Source organism: Glandiceps talaboti, chromosome 18 (genome assembly GCF_964340395.1).
Source record: "Glandiceps talaboti chromosome 18, keGlaTala1.1, whole genome shotgun sequence".
NCBI lineage: Eukaryota > Metazoa > Hemichordata > Enteropneusta > Spengelidae > Glandiceps > Glandiceps talaboti.
Genome location: NC_135566.1, coordinates 22265135 through 22290960, shown reverse-complemented (window position 1 = coordinate 22290960; position 25826 = coordinate 22265135). Strand labels below are relative to the sequence as shown.

General features: G+C 35.9%; 2 protein-coding genes across 3 annotated transcripts in view; one reads left to right on the top strand and one right to left on the bottom strand.

Annotated features, from left to right (window-relative positions):
• Nucleotides 1–5762: 5762 nt before the first annotated feature.
• On the bottom strand, nucleotides 5763–17960 carry LOC144449278 (uncharacterized). The gene is made up of 3 exons (XM_078139792.1): nucleotides 17861–17960; nucleotides 11971–12262; nucleotides 5763–9154 (listed from the first exon to the last, which is right to left on the bottom strand). The coding sequence occupies exons 1-2, from the start codon at nucleotides 17924–17926 to the stop codon at nucleotides 12008–12010; spliced, it is 321 nt and encodes a 106-aa protein (XP_077995918.1). The 5' UTR covers nucleotides 17927–17960; the 3' UTR covers nucleotides 5763–9154; nucleotides 11971–12007.
• Nucleotides 17114–25826, top strand: part of LOC144448845 (F-box/WD repeat-containing protein 8-like) — a 169650-nt gene continuing 160937 nt past the window's right edge. Inside the window, exons 1-2 of one of the 2 annotated variants that reach the window (XM_078139154.1) lie at nucleotides 17114–17664; nucleotides 24103–24207. In XM_078139154.1, the coding sequence (XP_077995280.1) occupies nucleotides 17233–17664; nucleotides 24103–24207 (537 nt within the window). In that variant the 5' untranslated portion in view covers nucleotides 17114–17232. The remainder of the gene's footprint in view (nucleotides 17665–24102; nucleotides 24208–25826) is intronic. The other variant, XM_078139155.1, reaches the window with a different exon arrangement.

Sequence of the window (25826 nt, the reverse complement as noted above, 5' to 3'; positions counted from 1 at the left end):
CTTGTATTCCATAGTAAATTTATACTGTAGACTTGTATGTCATAGTAAGTTTATACTGTAGACTTGTATTCCATAGTAAGTTTATACTATAGACTTGTATGCCATAGTAAGTTTATATTGTAGACTTGTATTCCATAGTACGTTTATACTGTACAAGACTTGTATGCCATAGTAAGTTTATACTGTAGACTTGTATTCCATAGTACGTTTATACTGTACAAGACTTGTATGCCATAGTAAGTTTATACAGTAGAATTGTATTCCATAGTAAGTTTATGCTGTAGACTTGTATTCCATAGTAAGTTTATACTGTAGACTTGTATTCCATAGTAAGTTTATATTGTAGACTTGTATTCCATAGTAAATTTATACTGTAGACTTGTATGTCATAGTAAGTTTATACTGTAGACTTGTATGCCATAGTAAGTTTATACTGTACAAGACTTGTATGTCATAGTACGTTTATACAGTAGACGTGTATGTCATAGTAAGTTTATACTGTAGACTTGTATGTCATAGTAAGTTTATACTGTACAAGACTTGTATTCCATAGTAAGTTTATACTGTAGACTTGTATGTCATAGTAAGTTTACACTGTACAAGACTAGTATGTCATAGTACGTTTATACTGTAGACTTGTATGTCATAGTAAGTTTATACTGTAGACTTGTATGTCATAGTAAGTTTATACTGTAGACTTATATGCCATAGTACGTTTATACTGTACAAGACTTGTATGCCATAGTAAGTTTATACAGTAGAATTGTATTCCATAGTAAGTTTATACTGTAGACTTGTATTCCATAGTAAGTTTATACTATAGACTTGTATGCCATAGTAAGTTTATACAGTAGACTTGTATGTCACAGTAAGTTTATACTGTAGACTTGTATTCCACAGCAATTTTATACTGTAGACTTGTATTCCACAGTAAGTTTATACTGTAGACTTGTATGTCACAGTAAGGTTATACTGTAGACTTGTATTCCACAGTAATTTTATACTGTAGACTTGTATTCCACAGTAAGTTTATACAGTAGACTTGTATTCCATAGTAAGTTTATGCTGTAGACTTGTATTCCATAGTAATTTTATACTGTAGACTTGTATGTCATAGTAAGTTTATACTGTAGACTTGTATTCCATAGTAATTTTATACAGTAGACTTGTATGTCATAGTAAGTTTATACTGTAGACTTGTATTCCATAGTAATTTTATACTGTAGACTTGTATGTCATAGTAAGTTTACACTGTACAAGACTAGTATGTCATAGTACGTTTTTACTGTATTCTTGTATGTCATAGTAAGTTTATACTGTAGACTTATATGCCATAGTAAGTTTATACTGTAGACTTGTATGTCATAGTAAGTTTATACTGTAGACTTGTATTCCATAGTAAGTTTATTCTGTAGACTTGTATGTCACAGTAAGTTTATACTGTAGACTTGTATTCCATAGTAAGTTTATACTGTACTAGACTTGTATTCCATAGTAAGTTTATACTGTAGACTTGTATGTCATAGTAAGTTTACACTGTACAAGACTAGTATGTCATAGTACGTTTTTACTGTATTCTTGTATGTCATAGTAAGTTTATACTGTAGACTTATATGCCATAGTAAGTTTATACTGTACAAGACTTGTATGTCATAGTACGTTTATACTGTACAGGACTTGTATGCCATAGTAAGTTTATACAGTAGAATTGTATTCCATAGTAAGTTTATACTGTAGACTTGTATTCCATAGTAAGTTTATACTGTAGACTTGTATTCCATAGTACTTTTATACTGTACAAGACTTGTATGCCATAGTAAGTTTATACAGTAGACTTGTATGTCACAGTAAGTTTATACTGTAGACTTGTATTCCACAGTAATTTTATACTGTAGACTTGTATGCCATAGTAAGTTTATACTGTAGACTTGTATTCCATAGTAAGTTTATACTGTAGACTTGTATGCCATAGTAAGTTTATACTGTACTAGACTTGTATGTCATAGTACTTGTATGTCACAGTAAGTTTATACTGTAGACTTGTATTCCATAGTAAGTTTATTCTGTAGACTTGTATGTCACAGTAAGTTTATACTGTAGACTTGTATTCCATAGTAAGTTTATACTGTACTAGACTTGTATTCCATAGTAAGTTTATACTGTAGACTTGTATTCCATAGTAAGTTTATACTGTAGACTTGTATTCCATAGTAAGTTTATACTGTACTAGACTTGTATGTCATAGTAAGTTTATACTGTAGACTTGTATTCCATAGTAAGTTTATACTGTATACTTGTATGTCATAGTAAGTTTATACTATACAAGACTTGTATGTCATAGTACGTTTATACTGTAGACTTGTATTCCATAGTAAGTTTATACTGTAGACTTGTATTCCATAGTAAGTTTATACTGTACTAGACTTGTATGTCATAGTAAGTTTATACTGTAGACTTGTATTCCATAGTAAGTTTATACTGTATACTTGTATTCTATAGTAAGTTTATACTGTACTAGACTTGTATGCCATAGTAAGTTTATACTGTAGACTTGTATGTCATAGTAAGTTTATACTGTAGACTTGTATTCCATAGTAAGTTTATACTGTAGACTTGTATGCCATAGTAAATTTATACTGTAGACTTGTATGCCATATAGTAGTCACATACTGATGAATAGAATCAACAACAACAACAACAACAACAACAACAACAACAACAACAACAACAACAAGAAATACTCAATAAGTGTCCGTTATCTGGCAGTGCCTGTTTGTTCAAACCCCACGAGTGGTTTGAATTTCACTGAGTGTTTTCATTTTCGTTGGGGTATTTAATAGTAACCTAACAGTATTGTTTAACAGTGGTAGTTCTATGTATAGAGTAACTTAAGAGTATTGTTTAACAGTGGTAGTTCTATGTATAGAGTAACTTAAGAGTATTGTTTAACAGTGGTAGTTCTATGTATAGAGTAACTTAACAGTATTGTTTAACAGTGGTAGTTCTATGTATAGAGTAACTTAACAGTATTGTTTAACAGTGGTAGTTCTGTGTACAGAGTAACTTAACAGTATTGTTTAACAGTGGTAGTTCTATGTATACAGTAACTTAAGAGTATTGTTTAACACTGGTAGTTCTATGTTTACAGTAACTTAACAGTATTGTTTAACAGTGGTAGTTATATATATAGAGTAAACTTAACAGCGTTGTTTAACAGTAGTAGTTCTGTGTATAGAGTAACTTAACAGTATTGTTTAACAGTGGTAGTTCTATGTATACAGTAACTTAATAGCGTTGTTTAACAGTGGTCGTTCTATGTATACAGTAACTTAACAATGGTAGTTCTATAGATAAAATATGTTTGAATGACGTATCATATGTAGGAAAATTTACTTCTCTCTGTGTTCCAAAATCTAAGAACTATAAAGCTGGGGGTCATTGACATGAAATGAATTAAATAGTAGTATCAATACTAATTACAACGTACATTTCAGGACAGAATTGAACACAAATCCACTCTTAATGCCATATGTTGTCAGTTATCTTCCGTAGCCAGGAATCATATGTATACCATTATTCATGCCTTGTCGGCCTTATGCCTCTTTTATCTGTATTTAATATGATAAGCTTACTAGGGTCCTCACTTTAGCTGTGCCCTTAATTTAAATAAAAAGTTTTTCCAGTCGCGATCTTCTTTGCTTTCCTAATGAAATGATGTGCACGGTTTTTTTTTCATTTATACTATATTCTTTGCATAATGAAAAATGAATATATTTTATTTGGATAGTGTAGCATTTTGTTATTCATTGGTTTTATGGTACCAGCACACCAATATACGTGTATTTATCAAATAAAGCAGAAAAAGAGGAACATTTAGCAGGTACTGTATTGTGATACGTCACGTCACGATACATTACGAATATAATGAAGAACTGAGAGAAAAGAGGAGATTCCATTGTATCATTGAAAACGATAGTGATATACATCTACAGTTTTTCATCTGTTGCTGGTAAACAAAAATAAGAAAAGTGAAAAGAGAAACCAGCAAAATTATTTGAATGACCATGGCTATTGAAAAGTTATTGGCTATTATCCATCAATCAAAACTAACAACGATGGCCTTGTCATTGCTCATTTCATTGATGACAACGGTAGTTGATGGAAACACATGTCGTACCATAAGCTACTTGTTCATTTGTCAATTGTGGTACTTTTGGCAAAATTTGCCAAAATAATCGATGTCGGTATAAGATGAGGTAATTACTAAAGTGTGCCTTTGTTCACTCTTCTGATTAGTGTAACATACAACTGTACAATTCTATGTAAAAGTTAAACTGTGTGGTATTTAGTCATATAACTTTACACTTATGTTGTAAAATTCGTTTGAAATAAGTAATGCTATATTGTGAATTTATATGTAATTGTACATTGTACGACTTTTCTTCGACTTTATGTGTTCGTTTTACAATCGACCAAACTGGTTTGGGGTTGTATTTGGTAGTTATTAGCAATGACGTCATCAAATTGGAAAATTGAACACAGCTTTATTAGACTTTGGAAATATATTAACTGTTTGATGGGAGACGTTTAATATTAAAATCCCTAAAATGATAGGAGATTGCAGAAATCACTAACTTGGGCATTTATGATCTCACACTGACTCACGAAAACAAGAAAAGGGTGTCTACGGGAAACACAAATATGTTGAAAACCGTGGTAAACTTGAGAAAGAAGCGTAATAATTCGATATGGGTTAGTATAAAGGACCAGGGGAAACACTTCTAACTAGAGTACTGAACTGATTTGAAGCGACATACGGATGGAAAACTAATATAGGTATCAAATGAACAACACTTGTGAGTTTTGACACTTGAAGAATAAACTATATGTATGTTTAATTCTGCAAAGAAAGAAATTCTTATTCGACTGTTTCACCCCCAGGGTTTGATCTGGTCGTGGTCATCTTTGCCATACAAGTTGAATTGTACTTTGTAAAGTCGGCAAGTTAAAAAGAAAACACGGTCTATCAGGTATTCGTTTAAAAACTATAAATCACTCAATAAAACGAGGTAAGTCTCCCTTTGAGTACTATTTTTACAGATGTAAAGTGTAACTAGACAATTCTTGTTTTCATCTACTGTTGGACAACGCCCTTGTGAGGGAAATCGATTCCTTTGTCCTATTCCGATGACCTTGAGCGTTTCACACGCGAGGGCATGTAGTTAGTAACCACTAGACGGTTATCAAAGGATTGTGGGTAATAATCGCCATGCCACCAGACAAATATACGTAGCGGATGACTCATGGCTAACGACAGTACGGGCATTCGGGGCAACGGCCTCATTTCATTCTTCAACAGATTTGCCGACGTTTGAACTCTTGAAAATTGTCATTCTTGAAAGACGTCGACTACACAAAGAAATGGGTCAACTTTATGTTTTGGTATTTGGTTATAAACTGTAAATTTGGAAAGGGGGGGGGGGTTTGACATATAGCAGAAGAAAGAAGAAAGATAGATTGAAGTGACAATATATCACATGTCTGTTAACAAAGATGTACCATCGTTAGTGAAAGTCGGCTTTATAGCGAAAAGAAATCAATTGCAGGCAGGAAAAGCACTACCGTTTAGTAGCATTTTAAAACTAAGCATTTGATCTCGACAACCTTAACTTGGGTTTTTATCGGTAGGATCGGACTGGTGCATAACATCGGTAAAACATCAAAGACTGTACACCATGGCCGGGTTTTAGTGTCACTGTATTTTATTACATGTAATTGCGCATTTACATGATACATCACTGTTGGAAAACATCGTGAATCATCCCAACTACGCATGCGCATCATTGCTGACAGAACTTAAAACGGTAAATTTGATCTCTCTGTACATTTTACAACCATATACTAATTTGAATTATATCACGTGTTTCAATTTAATAAACTCTAAGAGTGTACAGATACAGTTACACGTAATGAGTTGCTTGATAATGTTCATCTTACTCAATACGTAAAGAATGCCACCCAAATTGGTGATGTGTAAAGAATCATTTGAATTTATAAACAAAATATTTACATCTTGTGTGAAAGGGAAATTTAAGTTGATTGTCTCCGACAAGTCTACACCATTCGATCACGTGTAATAAAAATGATCATCCCGTGTTCTTGTATCAGCTAATCACTTTCAGCCAATCAACTTTAAGTGCTGCATCCTTTACTATTGTACAACTACAACTATACTTGTCATACTTTGTCATTTCTGTAACTAGAGAAAAGGGAATGTTGTCTGGAAAATTCAAATGAGTGTTGACATGTTCCTAAAAATAATGGAAAATAAGAGATATTTTGCAATGATAAAATTCAAAATCCTAAATTCAATTCTGTCCTGATGACAAATATATCAGGTGACGATGGCAGAGATAAGACATGAAAGAATTCTAAATCAGGAGTTGCAAATCGTCATTCAACCATGTACAACAATCACCTAAAGTCATAAACATGAATGAATAATTGATGGAAAGGTTGATCTGGCTGATCACTTAACAAAATAGAGTTTTTTCTGTTACAAAATTGATTGGTATGATGAAAAAATGCACGATTGTATTATGAAAATAAATAACAACTCGCAAAAAGTCTGGCAGTTTAGAAGAAAAACAACAGGTTTAACAATATTATTCAACTTTAAAAAGATTGGTTGCTTTGGTTACTTGGGTATTCAGCGGAATGAACAAAGTAGTTGTTGTGTTTATACCAGGTTCACAAATCATCTTGACATTCATAACATGGTATTCGACACGTTCACAAAGTAAAATAACAGTCTGCCGATTCGTTAACAATATTTTCATCCTGCAGAGAATACTGACGACTTTACAAAATTACGCAAGGAAAAAGTCTTTTACAAATTTACATTCATTTTGTATCGTTGACAGTCAACCTGCAATGACTGCGTCTCCTTTGTACAAATTTAAACTTAAAAAACCCCAGGAAATCTAAACTCTGAAATCTGCGATACATGTACTGGAAGAACTCATTTATAAGATTCTTGGATTGTATTTTGTGTAGAATGTTTTGTGTGTTCTGATCCGGGAATCAAAACTCCTCGCCGTAACCATAACCGTACTTCCTTATAAGGAATATCGCACAATTTTTATAAATTTACAAAATTTGTAATAAATTAACAAACGGCAGATATATCGCAGTCAGCTGTACAGTGTCCTCAAGAGGCTTACTACGACAAAATATACACAAACAAATTAACTTAAAAACCCCTCAGAAATACTAACAATAACACGTTCCAATTTAGCATCATGCATGATGCAAAGAGTGATTTCTGATCAGGAAGAAAAATCGACTAACTTTAGTGAGGAGTACATACGTACGTCTAAGATGTGAAACTTTTTTTCACTTGTGAAATTGGCGTATGGGTAGTTGATGACCCGTGTAACGTCTGAATACTACAGTTCATCGTACCCTTAACCACGACTAAATTACACGTTTTACGGCCCGGGGGGAAATGACACACTTTACAGTACTATCACCTGCGTTCCCTGCAATAAATAGGGCAAGATTTTCGCTGAGTTCCTTGGCCAAGATCCAAAATAAACTAATATACATATATAATACATTTCAAAATGGACATTTTATAAGTTACAAGTTTTTTTTTTAAATCTTTGTAATATTTAATCTGATAAGTTTTCGAGTTGACGGTGGATAATCCAGAGTCGTTATTTTTTATATACTTTTCTTGGCAGTGGTTGAACAAATCGTAAAGGCAGTTCCTTATGACAATGATAAAATATTGACTGGCCACAGGAAATGAAATTATCGTTTGGGTTATTATTTGTTTTTGTTTTCCATTTATGTTTCATTTATACGCTACAAAATGCCAAATAGCTTCCTGTTTGGACGACCATACTTTGGCCAGGTCACGTGTCAAATGCAACAACACAATGGAAATGTATCTGAGCGTCTACATAAGTCCGGACATGGTTTGTCCAAAACTGCCCAAGCATTACCGTACAATGGACATTCGCGTGTCGTACCAGACGCTCAATTTCCGAGACGTGTGCCTGGCCTACTTGTTACGGCGACTCGCTGACTGACCAAATATTTAGCTATCAAAAAATGGTTGGGTCAGGTTGTGTGCTGACGTTTGACAATGATGACGAGGTCAAATTGAGGTCAACATACAACTGAAGTGTATTTCCTCTGAAACGCAGACTGAATGTAAACAAAGACCTGCTGGGGAATTAAGATCAAATTACAAAACAGAATGAGAACAACTAACAAAATAAGCCTGCAACAGAACTGTTTTACTGGTAAAAAAGGTAAACAAATCAAACAAATCTGACCACATTATCTTCTAATGTTATTTCATCGGATACTTTGTGACAGTAGAAAGCTCCGCCACTCAGTTATTACAATAGTCGATACAGACATTTACAGTATTGCATCTGTTCTCAGACTATAGTGGTCTTAGCATTTGTGTAAAACTGAACGTCAGCACTGGTCTACATTATAGGTTTACGACCAATGGGAAAGCACTCAATTACTGCCATGTAAAGGAAAACAAAGAGGAAACAGACACACGTAGCTGATTAAACTTTTACAAGAAACACACAATCGTAGAGAAATGATCACAAATTGATCACATAATGACCATGGCCATTTGGCCGTTGTCCAGTCGATGAGGCAATGGTTAATTAAATGTGATAAATGCTTATGTAAATGACAGAGCAAAGTTTGTACAAAATCAATGTCAAAGGTCGGAAAGTTCAAAAATCTTAAGTTTACAAATTTTAAGTAATAAACAAAAACCCATAGATTCTTTTAAAGTTCTATTTACAAAATTCTTTGGTTGTAAACTTTTCATTGATAAGTAGTCCCTCCGCAGAAAAATATCCATTGCTGGTGCAACTGTTGGCGGACAGTTTGAATTCGAAAACTGAGATATCCCCTGGTTCCATATGAATTTCTTCATGACCGCACATACGTTGGTAGTTTGGGAGTGATGTAGGCTGTAATGAGCGTGGTTCTCATCTTTAACAGTTGCCAAGGCGACGCAACAAGTGGCAGTATAAAGGTTTTGAGTAATGAAAATTACTGGGATGTTTTGCAAGAACTTCGACTCCACCTTCCCTTTTTAGACCAAAGTGGCTACCTGTGGAGATGAGGAGATAACAAGTGAGTTAATGATATAGGCCTATCTGACAATCAAACTAACAAAACAGATAATTCTTACAGACATACAAACGGGTATAAAGCCAAAGAAATCCGACGCTTTACATTGTATCGTACTTGTGTGGAGGTAGGTGTTAAAAATATTTATGTTCTCCTGACGATGTTATAAACCTAAACGTTGAAAGTGAATGGTTCTCCTGACAGTGTACATATTTCATCATGTTAGTTAGCCTGTTTGGCAAAGTGCCAACATAATAACCTCCAACGATTGAACTATCAAAAAAATTTACTGCGAGGAAAGCTTTACCTCACAATGGTTACTATGGGTACATTACTTTGCAAGATAAAATGAAATATGAATTAATTCTACGCTTGCTTCACTGCGGCCAATAATTTTACTTGTCTTTTCTTTCTTGACAATTTTTGAGCACAACTTAAAAATGTTATTTGTTCTTATTGTATATATGTATTACGTTTACAATAAGATGACTGAGGTTGTACGTTACACACGTCAATACTAGTAAGCATTTTAATTTTCTCTTTGTTTTCCTTTTAGTGGTATATATTCAAATCAATTTCGAAGGAGTTACTCAAACTACATCAATTTTACAACGAATGTGTTTGCTTTCTTCACTTGCAGTGAAATTAACCAAGTCGGTCTTTTGTTTATGACCGTCAGTTGCTACGCGACCCCCGCCAAGACCGTCTGCCTTGTCAGATGACATTCTGGTTTGTATACAAAATAGTTGGAAAATAGCTCTCTCCTCAGGACACCCTGTCTTTTGTTAAGTTTTCAATTCAAAACATCAATGTATTTATTTACATCACAATTTCGGCGGCACCACCCCAGCTACGCAAGTTTCAGTGTTACCTGGCAACCATGGCGAGGCACGGTAAAAACAGAGTACAATGGGCTTTAAAATGTGGCCCCTGGTAAAACTTCCAAGGGCAGGCATCTTGGAATGGGTCTTAGTACGCGATCGAGAGCATGCGCCGTTGTTTACTGCGTTCTCCCCGTACTTACTTCGCCTTGATTTAAATAATACATTGTACTATGGCTAAGCATGTCACGACGTGTATGAAAGCATAGACCCTACACAGGGTCTATGATGAAAGCAATATCACAGACACAGACACAGACACAGACACAGACACAGGCACAGGCACAGGCACAGACAGACACAGACACAGACACGAAGAGACGGACACAGACACAGACACAGACACAGACACAGACACAGACAGACATAGACACATTATGTATATTATATATATATATATATATATATATATATATATATATATATATATATATATATATATATATATATACTTCTTTGATAATATATATATATATATATATCACTGGATAAAGTAGTGCTCAACATTTCCCTGGATAAAATAGTGTTCAACGCTGTGACAACGACAGAAGAGTCCAAGAGAATAGAAATCATAACATATGCGAAGAACTGAGACAGAACTGAGCTGTTTCACGCTTACACACACGATCATCAGACAACTGAAAATTCAACTATATACTTATATTACGTCGATTAAACGTTATTTAGATGTCACTTTTACTCTGCTTTTAGTGGGGGCTGTAACAGGAGCAGCTCTACGGGTGAGAGGCTCGCGACTGAAATGTAAACAAAGAAACAGAACTAGTGCACCCGATCTAAATTTAACCATAGACGTGGTGTCAGTTGACATCCGCCCCCGCATTTGACGGTTCGTATGTCTGGGATCGATGTAAGTGTGCCGCCGCACGCGTACTACGGTCATGGTGATACAAAGCAATTAACTTTAACACCCGTCATGAAACAACGACACTGACACTGTTCCAAACGCTCGCTTTTTTCCACTGTGCAGTAATGGCGGGAAATACACACGTGGCGTCATCGAAAATATATCGTCTGGCAAAGTACATCGTATAGTAATAATGGCGTTAGAGTAGAGGGCGCGTCACGTGCCAAGCAATCTGAGCTGTCTGGCATAGATGACTCATTCATTCTTTTGTTTATATTGGAAAGAAACATCTCTAAAAACCACAGATAATAAGTAAGTGTTACTTATCTGTGCTAAAACTTAAGCCTATTGATGAAGATTTTAGCTGTTTAAAAATTCATCAACAATCATGACAAAATGATTCACGAGTGTGACATCCTTTGTGGTCAGTGAGACTACGTGTACGACAACAATGTTTTTTTTTTTATTATGGCCAATTCAAAATAATGTATACTATTTGTAAAAAAAATTAAATCAATATCTACAGGACGCGACAATTCGTTAAAAATTGAAATTCCTAGGTGCAACTTGTGTCCTTGAGTCCGAACACCATAGCTTCAATATAAAAGATTTGTCCTCGAAAACCATCTCTTTTTTATGTGTTTATTGATTTGATACTTTTGTCGTCAATTGTACCATTGTAAATACCATGGTGACAATGCTGTGGTGACCGCCACTTTATTTTCACAGCTCTGTAATCATAAACAAGGAAGTCAACGTACTGTCGACTCTGCTAAGATTTGATTTACCGAAGAGACGAGGATTTGGGTGAAACGAGTGCGTCCGTTCTTGTTTGCAGTAACAGCTGACACGAATTATAAAATGAATAACTCTCAGGGAAGAAATAAAATACATATTCTAGTAGTGACGTCAACTTAAAGTATTCAAAAACGAGTGACAATAGGGTGACCCGAATACTGAAATACTGCAATATAACACGAGAATGGCGTTTTAGTGACCCTGGCCTGAATATGGCCTATTTGATAAAATGTGCGATAATAACATACATACCTTCAAGGTCATTTAGTCCATACAATTAGGTTAGACATCATCTTTTGATCACGTAAATGGCAGCAAATATATGACACATGAGTAAAACTCCATCGCAAGTTTTGCACAAATAACGGACACCGTCTAACAGGCATTGTTCCACCACGTCCTGCACTGTCGGCAGTTTCGTGTGTGCATATCTAACGTCCATCTCATCGCCAATTTCTCGTAGTCTCTTGGCTACCTCTTCGACTGTACTGTCCATTTTCTCCTCGTCCGTCAAGTCCATGACTGCTGCTGCATTAGACGTTGTCTGCGGAGAAATTATGCAGAGACGCGTATAAGTACTGTGTAAATGGGTCGCCGTGCTTTTGCGTGACCTTCTCGTACACGTCAATATGTAATACATGTATTACGATTAGTGATAATAACAGCGTTCCTAGTAGTATAATAGGTGGATGATAGACCATGCGTTATTCGCCGGAGTCGAATTGGGTTGTGTGATCTCTTGCCGGTTAAGTGTATCTCTGCTGCTCTTTGTGTTATGTGTGCTGTATTGTACTAGTTGTTTGTTGACATCATTTTAGTTCAGGGACTGTCTCCCGCACGTTTTATTCATAAGCCGGTATAAATAGCCATGATGAAATCGAGTGTTGATTGGACGAGAAAGTTGGCACACGCAACGTCGACATAAATTGGGCGTGGTGCCAAGCTGCCAATCATTTAAACAGGTAGGTACTCTGTGAGCGGCTGGCAACTATTGTCGATTGTTTACAAACACCACGTGTTGCGACATAACTGTCCAAAACTAAATCTATTATGTATACTGGCCGTGATCAAACGGTATATTTGCGGCGCCGTTCCGCGCTGTGAAGTTTGACAATCATCCAACCTGCGCGCCAAAGAAGTGTGTTCCTTGGGAAAGAGAGCAAACAATGTACCATCGATGTATTGTGCTTATTGTATCTAGGCCACATAGTAGAGTAACAAGTATTCAATTTCAACAAATATCATATTTTAAAAAAATGGGCTAAGTGTCGACGTTTCTGAAAGACTTCGGAACTTTCAGAAACGTCGACACTTAGCCAAAACAGTTTTTTATTTGTATGATCTGAAATTATGGTTCAGACTTTTGGAGTGGTTCAAAAAAACCCGAAGGGATTAGTATATAGTTGAGAGATAGGTCAATATTAATCATGGCGATAAGCCAATTTAAGTATCAACAGGTCAACATCGACGAAGAACAGTTTTCGAGGACGGATCCCGTTTTTCAAGTTCGGAAGAACGGTTCACGGCTGAAGCTCGAAGGGAGGGACGTGACTCGAGGGGAAAATGATTAGAAGTCAAGCCCGTTGGTTTTGCGCAAGTGCAAGTAATAAACGTAATGTAACCTTCAACCTATGTGGATATAGTCAGCCACTTCTTTAATATTGATCTTTATTTTCATGGTTTGAAAAGCAATTTTGAAAGCAATCAGGTACATATAATGGAGAAATTGATGGCTAATCAACTGTGATTTAATTAAGGTGCTAAACGGCAATACGGAAATCGCGTAGAAAGTACGACGCCATCGCTAGTCGGTGTATTCCCAGAGAAATCCCCGTTGTCGTCAGTCGCTGTAAATGTGCTTACTGAAGCAATTCTTTTGAAGCATGATAACTATTAGACCACAATGGAACTAGCTGGATTAAACGCTGCGTATACACCAATGCATCGGATTGCAGTGCGTGGGCCGGATATAAAAGCTATTTTTTTTACAACTTGTAGCATACCGTCATACTCACACGCGTTCAGCGGGCGACCTGTCGCGTGTCGCACACTATGTTAATGAGAGCGCCGCGTGTATGTCAAACTAGCGGGAAAATATCCACTCCCGACTCGTAACAAACTACTTTGTCCGAAGAATCATAACAGCATATTAAAATATTATAACAAAGAAGCGAATGTTTTTTTTAAACATATGAAAATACGAAATACATTTAGTATTAAGTTGTACGCAAATTTATTGCTCAGGTCGTGTGTTATAACCAGTCCCAAGACGCCCATCATAATATATTGACTAGACACAGGCATACCCCAAAGTGTACCATCGTAAAGTTAATAAAGATAAAAAAAATCTTTTTTATGTGCATATGATCTCGGCATATGGCGTGATTGGTCTCTGACAAAGTTTGGCTTAGTAGAACGTTAACTTCTACAGCAGAAGTCAATTCTGTATTCATGTTCACGTTTAAATTCTCTAACGCCGCTTCAATCGATCGACAGTCGTTTGTCCGGCGCCAAATCGAGGAAGCACGTATCGGAAAGGCCATGCGTGGTCAGCCATGGGCTTAGTGGCAGGCGAGACACTAGGACTCTACACGTCTCCAAAACTTTGGTACATTTTAAACTAAACAGTTACGACTTCAGTACATGTAGCTAGATCTGAACGATCTTTAGCACCATCAGATGGAAAATCGTAAGGATATGTAACAATGAGATGAACAATTATTACGAATAAATGAATGATATGTTGGCGTATCACATCACATCACATCACATCACATCACATCACACCACACAATATCACACCATGGTCACACCATATAAAACCACTTGTTAATAATATTGTTAATAATAGTGTAAACCTAATACTTACACCCTATATTATAAATTTCATGATTCATTTGTATAGCGTCACGAAACAGCTGCAATGATATCCTGGAATAAAGATTCGTTTTTTTTTCATCGCTATCTATTTCGAAACTTTACTTTGGCTCATCATGCAGTTAACCATTAAGCCTAGATGTTTGTATGCAGTGTGAGACACTAGGCCGTCTCCGAGGATAGCCTTTGCTACGTATACCAAGGATGGGCCAGTCGTTACAACTAGTATGTAATAACTGCAGTACTGTGTAATATTGCATCATGATTCAATAACCGCCCTCTTGTAAACTATTAACACTGTCCCTGAATCGAGTTGTGAGTAGGATCAATTGCCACTGAATAGGGACTGGCACCTGGGTTTTTGTCATATCATAATATATTTTATTACAACTTTTTATTTCATTTTATTCAACTTAATAGAAGTTTACAGTGTTCGAGTAACTGCTTATGTGACCAGGAAAAGAAATAAAATTTGATTGAGTTTCCCATTTTTAATTTGACCAGAATGGAATCACACATTGAGATACCAGAGAACATAGTGTATATTGTTGGTTGGACAAATAAATACTGATTCCTATATATCAACTGAGAGTTTATAATTCTGCACTTAAATATCGTATATCACGAAAGCTTCATTGGTTTAATAATATAATGAAAACTTGCCTTGGAATTTGGCGGGAAAAGTAAACACTTGCCTAAATAAGGCGGGAAAGCTGGAAATTACTCGAAATACGCATCCATTTCAATTATCTCACGGTAATAAGTAACGTCGGTGAATTTTCAAGAATAAATAAATTCAAGATGTTCTTGGGAATGACAATCGGTTCACCTGCCGAAAGTTTCAAATGTATCAAATTCAAGGTCAAACTTGTTGACAAAACATCTGTACCAAAAATAAGTTCACATTGAAGTTGCAAGTGTAAATGTCAATATTTTCCAACCTACAGATTTTCAGATATTGTTATTGACGTTAGCACACTTTTTTTGTCTTCTCTTTTTACATTATTGGAGACAGAAATCTTCACTATTACAGCGGAGGCTTCTACTGGATGGCGGTGGATGGTGCATGATTTATTTGTCTGGCCTATATTGTAAAACCGTTGATGGTGAATCAATGTACGCAAAGGGCTGGGTGCCGTCAAGCGAGTCTGCGCTGATATGTGTATATACATCTCTCGGGGACTCTGAAGTTGAAGCAAGTTGTGCCTTTACGGATCCAAAATAAACAAAAGAAAAGTTGGCCCCTTGCCAAGGCCACGGTGACACAAGTCATATCACGTTCCATCGATCTGTACGGACACTCAAGGTCCAACTCGAAGAAAGAACGACTTAAACTTTCAGAAACTTTACCAAACAGCTTATCAACACCCGTAATCATCAAGTGATTCTGTGATTGTGTTAGTTAGAATCGATGATGCAGATGTTTGTTACATAATATAACATCACATGACCTTCATTTTAGATCATTACTATAAAGATACATGCACATACGGTGTCTGGACTCTGCCCGGCAAAATAAAAGGGAAAATTTGAGTCTAAACGAAGAATATTCTTTACACTTCCAGCATATTAGCAGAACGCTACTTTCCTTCCAAGCTGTACAACTACAACATACTGTGTAAAGCTCTGGTAATGTGGTATAGTGAAATACTGTATCGTATACTCACATAATCAAATGCAGCTTAACACTTGTAACTGGGGTTGGAAAAAGTTTTTACGGAAGTTTCGTAGCTCAGTTGTTCAGTTCTGGTACTTACAGTAAGTTACACGGTTCACCTAAACTCTACGCATGGAATTGTTTACAAATAACCCCATCTTCTGGGGTATTGTTTCACACAGTTGGCATGGAGCCAATACTGTCTCATGTAGACGATTTGATGATAAAAACATGACCCCTTTCGATGCCTAAAACCTCAACTAAGCATGCGCACACTAGTCATGTAAAGTTTATGAATCATTGCAGACTTACCCGAGTTCCAACCTGAAACATAGCTTTGTCGAGATGTATGTTATTTATAAATGAACATGGAAAATAAAGACGTGGTAGTACTACTACTAGTAGTGTGAAATTTGGCAACGTTGCACCAACAAAGAGTTGTTATTCCCAAACACCGCACCTGGTAAAAGTAACATTTGATACAAAAATTGCTACAGTTTGGTTGTTTTTTTGTCTTAGATGGTGCCGTTTAGTCTGCATGATTGGGTAATATATCAAATCGCTAGCGTTCTGACGCACCTGGTTGTATTACAATATTAAGAACGAGTCTATACTCCACCTTTTAAGTTTCATGTACTTGAAATTTACTAGTTACTGTACTTGTAATTTGAACCTGTTTATTTGGGTAATCCAAATACCTGTAATAAAAAGCAGAAATGGAGCATATCGGAGTTGCTAAAGTAAACCTAGCCATACAAAACATTGCAAAATGAAGAAAAAGCTACCACGGGAAATGACCTCTCCCGTGACCCGAAGTGTAGTTTACGAGTTTTATACGCATGCGTATTTGTGACCGGCAATATGGCGAACCTAAGGTGATATTCTGGATATTTTACTTGCATAAATTGATGATTTACAAATAACACGAACCGTGGGCATTATTTTTACACGACGTACGTCTATGGAAAAATATAAGAAATATGAATATTCGAGAAGATCTAGAACAATTCCGAGAAAGGTGGCAGCGGGAACTCTTACATGAACACCAAAGGCACGCAGGCGAACCTCAAGAGACAGACGGCTGCGGACGTAGACGTGACGATGCAGAGAGTAGTTTTGATAGACGTAGGAAAAGAAGAAAATTTGGCGAGATGTCATCAAGTTATGATGTTGGAGAAGACGATGACTTGGATGAATGTAAACTAAATATTTCCAAACCAGATATTGCTGCCGAGGCACTTTCCATCGCAGACGATTTGCTAAACGGTAACCACTCCAAAGACACAAGCACTAAAGATAGACGCTCGAACAAGATAAATGTAGGAAGCGCCAACGACTGTCTGGACATCACAGATGAATTGTCACAGCGGAAGAATCCCGAAAATCTACTAGAAACGTTGATCGCCGATTTGGTAAGCAACTGAATCGAAACAAAATATTAAAAAAATTGCCTATGAAAAATTTAAACTAGCTTATATTTTGTAAATGTAGTCGATATTTGTCTGAAAATCAATCAAATTCAAAATGAATTTACAAAATATGTAGAGACGTATAAAATAAAATAATATGAATCATAATTAGCAAGATTTTACAAATTTCACTACCTACCTCGATATTTGTTTCCTTAAGCTTGAGAAGTCTGGGAGATGCTTTTAAATATATTTGTACCTCCATGATGGTAGTTTTAAGATTGTTACATTTGTGGGCAGTTTTCCCAAATGTGTCATAGCATACGTAAGCGTTACTACGATAGTGGTGAGTCAGTTACTACCACAACCCCCACCTATCAAGTTATCAGTCAGTGAGTCAGTGAGTGAGTGAGTGAGTGAGTGAGTGAGTGAGTGAGTCAGTCAGTCATTCAGTCAGTCACAGTGTGTGTGTGTGTGTGTGTGTGTGTGTGCATGCTTGTATATGCATGTGTGTGTGCGTGTGTCTGTTGTGAAAGTGTTGTTTATACATTGTCAAGCATGTGTGATTCAAGAATGACACTCATTGTGTGGACAAGTATAAGAGCATAATCGCCATAATAATATATAATTGTGATAGCTCAACATCTAAAGTCAGGAGACCATTTAAATTTTTTTATAAAATTTAAAGATCACTTCATTAATTTTTACAGGCAGGTATACATATCAAAATCACCCTCCATAATTTAGAATTTAAATTTCATATGATGTATTTACTTTTACCTTGAACCATAATATGCTCTCCTTTTTAGGGACTGGGCAGTTTCTTCAGCTGGGGGGTGGGGGTGGATTTTTAGGGATCACCCTGTTTTTGAAATTGGCAGGGGGGGGGGTCATCCTGTTTTGAAATTTTGGATGGGGGGGGTATTGTGTTTTGTATTTTGATGAAGGAAAAATCCATTTAGAACTACAGTGGCATGACCTTGTCTGAACTATAGTATTTATTTTTGTCCCAGTTTGTTATCTATATTCTTTAATATTACATCACCTAGAGTAACGCTCAAACATAACTATACATACATAAATTACATGAATTACCTACCACACTAGTTACAGAACATGTCATGTAAATGCTTGGCTGTTACGCATATAATGACCAATGCTTCACATATTGCACTTTGGGCCAAAATTTGAAAGTTCCATAATGGTATAGATAGTTTATAAATTTAATGAAGTAAATCTAAATTGTTCTACTCTTCAGTATAAGAGATTAATATACATTGTATGCTTTCTATTTCGGACACTACATGTTATCAACACTACAAATCAGATTTCAGTTTCTAGTATACATAGTAGGCACCTAAAGTTCTATAACATACCGGTGACTATATCTGTGATAGTAATGCCACTATCCAAATGTTACGGTCACTACATGACGCATTTTTATGTGTCATGTGAAACTCCTTTAAAAATTACATTAACTTTAGCTTTTTGAAGCTGTCAAATTACCTTAAAGGCTAAGAATAATGTAAAAATTGTGTTAATAGAGCCAGAAATCCCTCCAAATCTGCTAGGGCACCCTCACCCCAACCAACAATCAGATGCACCAAACTTTTACTGTCATAGTGGTATTAAACTTTTCTTAAACATTCTAACCCTATGAATAAAGATTAATTGTTTATTGTAGATAATCTTCTATAGATGTGAAATTGTTACCAAGATAGTCTAAAACTTGTCTGAAAAGACTCTTAAACTTCTTAAAGTAATTAAAACAAACTCTCCAAATCTCCCCTACCAATGATACAACCATCAGATGTGCTGACCTTTACTATAATTATGTCATTTAACTTATTCAACCCTATGTATAAAGAATAGTTTCTGATACCTGAAATTATTGCCTGAAAGGCTCTGAATAGCCTAAACATTTGTAAAATCCCCTGACCTTCTAGAAGAGACCCCCTAAGGACACCCCAGAAGAGGTGGACATGTCACAGTCTAGAGCTCTTTCCCTACCTCTTAGTCTCAAGACGCTATCAAATTAAAAAGAAATATCTCAACACTATGTAGTTGCTACATGTTGGTAGTGTCAAGCTTGGAAATTTTTGCCTGAAAGGGACTGAATCGCCTAAAAATTGGCTTAAAGGGTAAAAACCTCCAGAGCTGAGCTTCTAGTTCTAGGGGAGACCCCCTAGGACCTCCCTGAGAAGTGGACATATCCCCATCTTATATGCTCTTCTCCCTACCTTTTACTGTCAAGATGCTATTAAACTTTAAAAAAAAAAATATTTCAACCCTATGTAGTTGCTAATTACATGTTAGTGCCGTCTCATAAGGCTTGGAAATTATTACCCTTAGTTGACACTAAACCAATTGTTAGGGCCCCTAACAATTGGTTTAGTGTCAAAAAATTCTCTAGAGCTAAGACCCCTCCCCCATCTCAAGCTTTTCCCCTATCTTTAACTGTCAAGATGCTGTTAAACTCCTTGTTGAATATAGGGCTGTTGGGCCGTTGTGCCGTTCTGAACCAAGCCAGGGGTAATAATTGTAAAGCGCTTTGAGCATGGAGTGGGAAAGTGCTATATAAGAACCCAACATTATCATTATTATTATTATATATACATGTACCAGTGTTTTTGCTAAGGTTTGGGAACCCCGGTAACAGAAAGGGGGAAAGAGGTAAAACTGGTAGTGCTTCCCATGCAATGTATCATAGTTTAGGTGGGGTACCCCGGTAAAATGATGTGGGAACCCCGGTAGATTTTACCTACTTACCGCCCTTAAATAAAACACTGATGTACTACATATTATAACCATGGGTAGTTGCTAATTAGCCCCCGCCAGATGTAGTCTGGGACAGGGGCTTATAGATTGGGCTCCATCCATCCATCCGTCTGTGCGTCCATCTGTATGTCTGTGCATCTGGCACCATTTCTTGGACATTCATTGACCGATTTCTTTAAAACTTAGTAAATGGATAATAAACTATGACTTTACATATGCACATCAATTTGCTTTGGGATATGATGCAATTTAGCCGACTTAGAGCTATATTTTGATTTGTCATTAGCCATTATTCAATCATATATGAACTGACTTGGTTCAGTACTAAGACAAGACCAATGAACTACCAAATATATCCAATTGCCTTGATAGTTGGTGGGGACATTACATTGGGTGTGTAGATGAGAAAATGTTCAAATGAAAATTAACATTGTGAACCTTTAAAAAAATATTTATTTATTAATTTATTTATTCATTCACCACACATAAAGGATACTCTTACATCACAAGAAAGAAATTCATACAGATACTTAAAAGAGAAAGAAAATGAGAGAAAAGACCTTTGCTGGTTTGAAAACTGTGTGACCATGGTGGGGCTGGCAAAATAGCAAAAACAATGCTAATCATTGGCCATTCCCCATTTAAATGGGTAACATGTTAAATACACAAAAGAACATCATAATATACTTGTAGTGGTAATCTTAAATGAGATAAATCACTGACTGTCTATGCTGAGTTAGTAACATACCTTCTGAGAGCATTCTGAAATTTGTTTTTACTATTCATAGATCTTAATGGATATGGTAACTTATTCTAAATCTTAGCTCCATGATAGCTAAAAGAGAACTGGCCTAGTCTAAGTTTCCTTGTTGGTACAAGGACATGTGAATTTGTCACAGACCGAGTCTTGTAAGAATGATTTTGGAAAGGAAAAATAGTGTATGAAACTATGAGGTAAATTTCCTAAAAAACAACAGGGATTAAAGACAATTGAATAAACATTCAAAAAATGTATGTAAAATATGCCTAGCAACAAGACCACACCCATAGCAACAGCCAAATAATCATGTCCATTGCAAAGATAACAAGAATTGAAAGACACATGAATAACCATTCAGAAAATGTATGCAAGTGTGCCTAGCAACAAGATCATGCCCATAGCGACAGCCGAATGATTACAAATATTGGGAAGATAACAGGGATTAATAGACAATTGAATAAACATTCAAAAAATGTATGCAAATTTGCCCAGCAACAAGGCCATGCCCATAGCAACAGTCAAATAATCATGTACATTTCAAAGATAACAGGAATTGAAAGACAAATGAATAAACATTCAAAAAATGTATGCAAATGTGCCTAGTAACAAGACCACACCCATAGCAACAGCCAAATGATCATGTATATTGCAAAGATAATATCAGGAATTCATACACAAGTGAACAAAAACATTGAAAAATGTATGCAAATATATCTAGCAACATGACCATGCCCATAGCAAAGCCAAATGATCGCGTATATCGCAAAGATAGCAACATGGTTGGATAGGCAACTGGATAGTCATTCAGCAAATGAACACCTATTGTTAGCATGGACTAGCATATGGATAAACATTTTTGAAAAGTGTACAGTTGTGCTACAAAGCCATTGGCGGTATTTTTCATTCTTACTAAAATGGAACCAAAACAGGCACTGCTATTTTTCTTGTCTTGAAGAAATGACAGTTACAAATTTTGCTGACATACACGGAGAGAGATGCATGTTGTTCTAAAATAAACATATGCCAAGTAACCCTACTGGCCAGGGAGTGATGTACAATAAAATGAACGACAAAAACAACCACTTAAATGCTATGAAAACATGGTTTTATTATTCACCAACACCTAAACAGAAATTCCTTAAATCAGGAGAATTTTTTCTGTTTGTTGGGTTGTAACAGCTATAAATGATGGTACTTGGTGAATGCACACATCAACCAATTTCTTGTAACTTGGATGATAAGCCCACAGTCCAAGCAAGACCTTACACTTATTGTAGATATTACCTTATTTACTTGTACCTGTAACTCCTGGTTTTGAAATATCCGACATAGCTTTGAGGATTACCTAATGCCAAATACTAGACGGGTTTGCTGTTTAGACACGATGAAATTCGTCCTACACAAATGTAAACAACACAGCACTCTACCACCTATGTAACAGCATGGGATCTTGTTAGTGAAAGTTAACAAAGTGGGTACATGATGAGCCGATTGTTCAATCATTGTGGGAACTGTTAAAGGACCTTCATGATAATTGATTTGAATAGACTATGTGGAGAGGCTCTAAGTTAGGCCACGTTGGGTATGACATCAATCTGATTAAAATCCGATGTAGATGTCGGATAATCGTTCATTGCTATTTTACCTTCGTTATTTTGCCTGAATTGACCTTCTTGGTACATGTTTACATTTTTTATCCTGATCGCCTCCTCTACATCTGAACTGGTGCCCATGCCTACGCCATTCTACTCAGTGAGCCACATAGCCAATCAGGTTGCATCTTACTTGTCATGGGCATACATGTACGCATTGAATATCAACAAACAACATGGCGTTACTTGTGCACACACGCAACCAACAACGTACGAAGTATTTCAACTGTAAAAACATTCAGTGATTGTATTGCTATATATTTACGGTAATTAAAGAATTCTTGTTTAGATGTACCAGTCCTCTATGCATTTCGTCTTATGTACATGTTAGCTACATTGGAATGCATTTCCCCAGGTAGTGTTCATGTTTATCTCAGCGAATGCCTACATGTTCTCTGTAGTAGGCTTGAAGTATTGTACGATTCATAGAAATATTTGCCACAGTTGTGTTATATGAATTCAGAAAAGAGGAAATTTAAGATATAATTTCTAAAAAAGTCCTTATCGTGAAAATTTTGGTCGCTTCGCATTGCATTGCATTGCGCACACTACAAACTGTCTTCAGTAAGATGCAACCTGATTATGTTCAAGGAATAGAAGTTATCCAGTAAAGTACAATATGGGAAGAGCTCATTGTCCCTGTTACCTTGTTCAGAGAGAACACAGAAATTACAAAAGTGCTCAGTATCTCGGTTACCTTGTTCAGAGAGAACACAGAAATTACAAAAGTGCTCAGTGTCCCTGTTACCTTCTTCAGAAAGAATACAGAAATTACAAGAGGGCTCAGTATCCCTGTTACCTTGTTCAGAGAGAACACAGAAATTACAAGAGGGCTCAGTATCTCGGTTACCTTGTTCAGAGAGAACACAGAAATTACAAAAGTGCTCAGTGTCCCTGTTACCTTGTTCAGAGAGAACACAGAAATTACAAACGTGCTCAGTATCCCTGTTACCTTGCTCAGAGAGAACACAGAAATTACAAAAGTGCTCAGTATCCCTGTTACCTTGCTCAGAGAGAACACAGAAATTACAAGAGGGCTCAGTGTCCCTGTTACCTTGCTCAGAGAGAACACAGAAATTACAAGAGGACTCAGTGTCCCTGTTACCTTGTTCAGAGAGAATAAAGGAATTACAAGAGGGCTCAGTGTCACTGTTACCTTTTTCTTTTTACCTTTTTAATATTTTCAAATCAACCAGTTTAGAACTTAAGGAAAAGTGATTTGTAAAGTTTATCTGTATTGTTTCTCTATAGGATGAAATCAATGAAATTCCCTTCTTTGATATTGAACTGCCAAGAGAACTAGCAATGAAGATCTTTGATCACTTAGATATGGAAGATCTGAAGAGTTGTGCCCAAGTAAGTGATAAATTATTAACTAACATCATAACAAGGCATGGTATGTTCCACGTTTGTTGAAATCAGTAGTCTTCATTTTTCACCCCCCCCCCTCCCCCCAAAAAGGGGGGAGGCTATTACAATGGGCTATGTCTGTTCGTCTGTCTGTCCATAATATGTAAGTTCTCAGACATGCAATATCCAATTTCTTTCAAACCTGACACAAATGTGACATATCATATGGAACACTTACATGCATGTCAATTTGTTTTTTGATGGATGAAATTTTGACCGTATGGTGGCCATATTTGTAGTTAAAATGCATATTTACTACATAACTCAAAAACTGTAATACACAGACACTCAATTCAAGTTTCTACCCCCATATTATCAGATGCAAGCTAGCTTTGGAGACCTTTGACCTTGACCTTGACCTTGACTTACATGGTGAATTGCCAAAATCAAGCCAATTCCAGCTTATCACAAACACATTGTAGTATTTACATATTGCCAATTTCATGTTTGAAAGTAATATTGAACAAAAGAGCTATACACAAGCATTAACTTTGGTGCACATATCACTTTTACTGAATGACAGCCATATTTGTAGTTAAAAATCATTATATTAAACTGCATAATTCAAAAACTTCAATACATAGACTCTATTCAACTGTCTAATAATCATGTGCAAGCTTTCTTGTATGAATGACCATTGAGCTTTACCTCAGTTGACTTTACGTGGTAGACCATGACATCAAAATTAAGCTATTACTTACATATTGCAGACACTTTGTATAGATAATGCAGAGCCATATAAACAGACACATTCATTATTTTTGGTGTTCATATAACTTTTTACTCAATGGCAGCCATATTTGTAGTGAACAATCATGATTTATCACATAACTCAAAAAAAAATGTTAATATATACTAGAGGCTATATTCAAGTGTCTGCCCCCATATTGCCATGTTTAAACTTTCTTTTGAGACATTGACCTTTGACCTTGATGCTGATTATTCAGGTTGAAATATTGAAATTCAGCAGTTTTCTGCATTATGAGTCACTTTGTAGTATTTTTTTGTTGCCACCAATTTCTTTTAAATCATGTCTCCATTCATGGAGTCACATAGCTGTAAAGTATTTGATGGGGGATTTCTCTTCTAGGAAGACTTGTTGATAATAATACATGTCAATCAAATCATGATGTTCATGTTGTGTTTATGTGAATGTTTGGCAAATGGAGTACACTACACAGTTGGGTAAACAAAAATACCTCACTTGACTTTTAACAGAATAGTCATTTACATAGTATTACCTGATAGAAATGTCAGGAGTATTGTAACTAATTCAATTTGACAGGTTGACATATACTGGTAGATAAAGGAAATTCAGTGATATATACAGGAAAGATAGGGTAACCTGTATTCTTGGTTAAAATACATCATAAAAATGGAATGAAATCTTACCCATTGTGGAGAACTTTATAATATGTATTATAATAATTACATTTTTTAAATAGTTATTATTATATAGAAATAGTAATTTTAATAATAGTCAAGTTTATTTGCTCATAATCCGTTATATAATCCGCATATAGTTTGTTATGCTGAGTTCAAAAAAGTGGTTATTTTAGGAACAT